Source organism: Chiloscyllium plagiosum, chromosome 27 (assembly GCF_004010195.1).
Source record: "Chiloscyllium plagiosum isolate BGI_BamShark_2017 chromosome 27, ASM401019v2, whole genome shotgun sequence".
In the NCBI taxonomy this organism is placed as follows: Eukaryota; Metazoa; Chordata; class Chondrichthyes; order Orectolobiformes; family Hemiscylliidae; genus Chiloscyllium; species Chiloscyllium plagiosum.
The window spans coordinates 46,003,451-46,007,985 of NC_057736.1; the positions used below are offsets into that span (position 1 = coordinate 46,003,451).

The following is a 4,535-nucleotide window of genomic DNA, read 5'->3' on the forward strand; positions in this document are numbered from 1 at the left end:
GAAGGGGCCGACAGTCAAGAGAAGGGAGAGGAGTGTGTCGGGGAGAGGGGAATAGGGCAAATGAGGTGGAGAGGGACAGGTTTTTTGAGGAAGAATGGGAAAGGGTTTAGTAATAGGAGGGGTGCAGGAGAAAGTTTGGGAGAGGGAATGGGGGATGGACCGGGAGGAGGAGTAGGTGAGGGACTGAGAAGGGAAAGGGGAGAGAGTCTGAGTGGAGAGTTGACTGTGGCCTTCCTCCTGTGAATTTGGGGCAAATACAAGAGGTCAATCTTCATCTTCACAGTGGAAGGTTAAACATCCTTGCAGATCGTCTGCAAAGAGCAGAAATACCCTAAATGTCCAAACTTGCCGTTTTTATAACTGGCTTCAACAACGGAGCATGGTGTTTTAACTTTAATTAAAGATTAATTTTATTTTTTTCTTTTTGGCCCCAGTGTACACATAGGTCTGGGAGCAGTTACAAGCTGTGCTGCAGACTTGCTCATATGATACACTGCATTTAATACAGTGATCTCTCAGACTGGATCACCAGTTGCTCAGCTTCCTACCTGTTTGTGAACCTCACTGAAAAGTCCTTTAAAACTTTTTGACATGTTCAGTCAAATAGCCACCCAAATGGTCAGGCCACTTGTCTGGTCAGGGCACTGCCACAGAAATCTCTCTCAGTGCCACTGAAGTGGGAAGAGAGTTGGTGCATGTCCCCGAGAGGTTCTGAGCAGTTGATTCCAAACTGGGGTTTTGGAATTTGCTCAGACACACCCTATGCTCCAGGGTTGGTTTGGTTGGATATGTTTATTCCTCTTACACATTAAATTGGGGGCTCCGGTGACAAAAGAGCTCAGTAATGGCAATGTTAAGGAAATGTGGAGTTAGGTTATTGTAATCTTCTGGAAGGTCACAGAAAAGTTGTAGTAATTTTTCACCAAGTAATGATGACATTACAATGAGGATACAGCAAGATTATCGTGCCATTACAATGAGGTTATGTTGAAGTGGTCAAAAAGGCACAGCAATGTCTCTACTTCCTCAGACAGCTCAGGAAATTTGGCATGGCCATAAGGACTCTCACCAACCTTTATAGATCACTGAAAACATACTGTCTGGGTCATAATGGCCTGGTATAACAACTGCTCTGCCCAAGACTGTAAGAAACTACAGGAGGTGGCATACACAGCACAGACCATCATGGAAGCCAACCTTCCATCCGGGGTCTCTGTCTACATGGCTTGTTGTTGCTCAAAGGCTGCCAACATCACCAAAGACCCATCGCACCCCAGGAATGATCTCCTACAATCTCTTCTGTCAGGCAGAAGAAACAGAATCCTGAACACACATACCAACAGCTTCTTCCATGCTGTTGTTAGACTAATGAATGGACTCTCTAGCCTCAAATAATGCAGATCCTGCTCACCTTGGTCTCCCCTAGCGTACACCCTGTTCAATGTGACCTGTATGCTTTAAGTCTTTTTCATCTGTACATCCTTGCATACTATGATCTGCCTATACTGCACTCGCTAATGATAGGGAACCCAGGAGGTTTGGGATTGGACAGTATTGGGGGATGGTCTCTTTCATCAGACTTCCAAATCTTCTTCAATTCTTACTGATGTCAGCCCTTTACTTCCTGTCACTAATCCACCTGTTTGGGACAGGCACTTTGAGGCTTCAACTAGATTCCATTGAAAAGGGGCATCAAGGTCAATTTACACCATGGCACCTCTTTCTCACGGGGTGAAAGCACCTTTATTATTGCTCTGATGCTATTCACAGGCTGGCATGATTACTAATTACTTCATCTTCTGAGATGGTTACTATCACAGTGAAACCAGCTGAGGGCTGTAAGAAATGGGCACCTCCTGGAAATAGTAAGAGGTGCCTACTTTCACCAAATGGCTGGGCAGAGCCTCAGAGTTACAAAAGCTATGAAGAGACATTCCCCTTACTCTCTCCTCATCTCAAACTACCAAGTGATATCAGTGAACCCCCATACCATTCCTGGAAGTCCAGGTGCACCAGGCATGCCATCATTTCCTGGAATTCCCTGAAAAATAAAGATAGCGTTACATGCAAACTTCATCCCAGGAGCCTGTCTTGTATAAGATTCTTACAGGGTTAATGCTGAAGGTAGCATTAAGTTTCACTCAATCTGATGATGTTATACAGTTTTGGATGAGGAAACTGGGAAAATTGTTCTGGATCTTGAAGGAGATTCCTGTCTCCCAACAGTTTAAGTAATAATGTGTATTTGGGCAACATAACATGGACCGGTTGCTAACAGACTCTTTTCACTGTTTTTCCTTAGATTAGATTCCCTACAGTGTGGAAACAGGCCCTTCGGCCCAACCAGTCCACGCTGACCCTCCAAAGAGTAACCCACCCAGACCCATTTCCCTCTGGCAATTTAGCACGGCCAATTCACTATGACCTGCACATCTTTGGACTGTGGGAGGAAACTGGAGCATCCGGAGGAAGAATGTGCAAACTCCACACAGACTGTCACCCGAGGCTGGAATTGAACCTGGGACCCTGGTGCTAACCACTGAGCCACCGTGCCGCCCCAGGACTCTGGGGTGATGGTTCTTCGCCCATTGTAAACCGGACTTTGAGCCCTAGTCAAAGGAACAGGACTGGAGATAGTGGGCAGATGGTCAGGGCTGTGGTGCCACAGGGTGAAGGTGGGCCATGTTAGGGACTGTAATAGACAGGGGGACTGATTCAGTCACAGCACTGCCAATAAGTCTTCTGATCACAAACTTAGACTCAGGAGCTCAACAGCATTACCTGCAGCTTTTCCATTTTCTGTTCAGATTGACTTATTGTCAAAATTTGAAATAATATTGATGTATCTAACAGCAGCAAAGTGGAGCTGTTTATTATGGGGTGTATCTGAGTGACCAGGTGAGAGTGAGGGATGTGTCCTGGTGCGGAAAGTATCCCCAAGATCGAGCCACCCACAGTGGCTCAGTGGTCAGCACTGCTGCCTCACAACGTCAGCAATCTGGGTTTGATACCAGCCTTGGGTGACTGTCTGTGTGGAGTTCTCCCCATGTCTGTGTAGGTTTCATCCCACAGATATGTAGGTTAGGTGGATTATCCATGGGAAATTGCTTGTAGTATCCAGGGATGTGCAGGCTAGGTGAATTTGCCATGGAAAATGCAGTATTTCAGGTGCAAGGTGGGGTGGAGGGGGGGGGGGGGGGGGGGGGAGGAGTCTGTGTGGGATGGTCTTCAGAGGGTTGATGCAGACTCGATGGGCCAAATGGTCTGCATCGACACAAAGGAATTCTACGAGTATTCCAGTGATGGATGTGTCCCTGTGAGGGTGAGAGTTGGGTCCTGGTGAGGGTCTGGTGTATATTTCAGTCAGAGTCTGCTGTATGGCCCAGACAGGGTCTGGTGTATATCCCGGTGAGGGTTTGGTGTATCCACAGGGAAGGTCTGGTGCATACTCAGTGAGGGTCTGGTGTATATCACCGTGTTACGTTTATCCCCATTGCCAAGCTGCACACATTGTCACTGTTCTCTGTGTATAGGCTTCCTCTGATCCTCTTACCTGTCGGCCGTTACCTCCCGGTAACCCTGGCAGGCCGGGTGGTCCTGGCAGACCTGGTGGGCCTGGTGGTCCTGGCGGGCCCTGAAGAAAATCAATTGAGAAAAATGCTTTGTCATCTGCAAATAAAGATTGTGGCTCGATCTCTGAAGGGGGGTGAGCTTTTGTTTGTCAGTCTAACCATAGGACAGACAACTCAAGGCAAAGAGCCAACTGTGTAGGAAATGACACTCACCAGAGGTCCCAGAGACCACAACATCCGATCACCCGGAGCACCTGGGTGGCCATGTTCTCCCTGCAGTTCATCAAAATACAGGGCAATACATCAATACAAGTAGAATAACATAGCGACCAGCCATGAACATCAATTAAGACAGAACCTTACCAAAGTATTTGCTGAAAGTCTCTTCTTCAGGCTCGTGCTCAACAAAAGACAGAGTGCCACCCTATTCAAAATGCTATTAACTGTGAAAGCAATTTACTGAACCCTAAGCCTAATTGCCTAAAGAACAAATATCAAACTCTGCCCATCTCTGCTTTTCCCAATCTCTCCCTGCCATTTTATCTCTTCCTGCTCAGCCGTCAGTGGGTTATATCTGCAGTAATGGGTTAAATTATCAGGGGAGGTGTGTGGTGCTAGGAGAGATGGACCTATCTCTTACAACATTGAAGATCAGGCCATAAGACCATAAGACATAGGAGCGGAAGTAAGGCCATTCGGCCCTTCGAGTCCACTCTGCCATTCAATCATGGCTGAGGGAGGTGTGTGGTGCTAGGAGAGATGGACCTATCTCTTACAACATTGAAGTTCAGGCCATAAGACCATAAGACATAGGAGCGGAAGGAAGGCCATTCGGCCCTTCGAGTCCACTCTGCCATTCAATCATGGCTGATGGGCATTTCAACTCTACTTACCCGCATTCTCCCCGTAGCCCTTAATTCCTTGCGACATCAAGAATTTATCAATTTCTGCCTTGAAGACATT

At 47.1% G+C, this 4,535-nt stretch overlaps 1 protein-coding gene across 1 annotated transcript in view; it reads right to left on the minus strand.

Annotated features, from left to right (window-relative positions):
* The window catches only part of col16a1 (collagen, type XVI, alpha 1), a 357,671-nt gene that overhangs the window by 81,837 nt on the left and 271,299 nt on the right, over window positions 1–4,535 (minus strand). Inside the window, exons 40-42 of the mRNA XM_043717133.1 lie at window positions 3,786–3,845; window positions 3,554–3,634; window positions 1,991–2,041 (exon numbers count right to left, since the gene is read on the minus strand). Of these exons, the coding sequence (XP_043573068.1) occupies window positions 1,991–2,041; window positions 3,554–3,634; window positions 3,786–3,845 (192 nt within the window). The remainder of the gene's footprint in view (window positions 1–1,990; window positions 2,042–3,553; window positions 3,635–3,785; window positions 3,846–4,535) is intronic.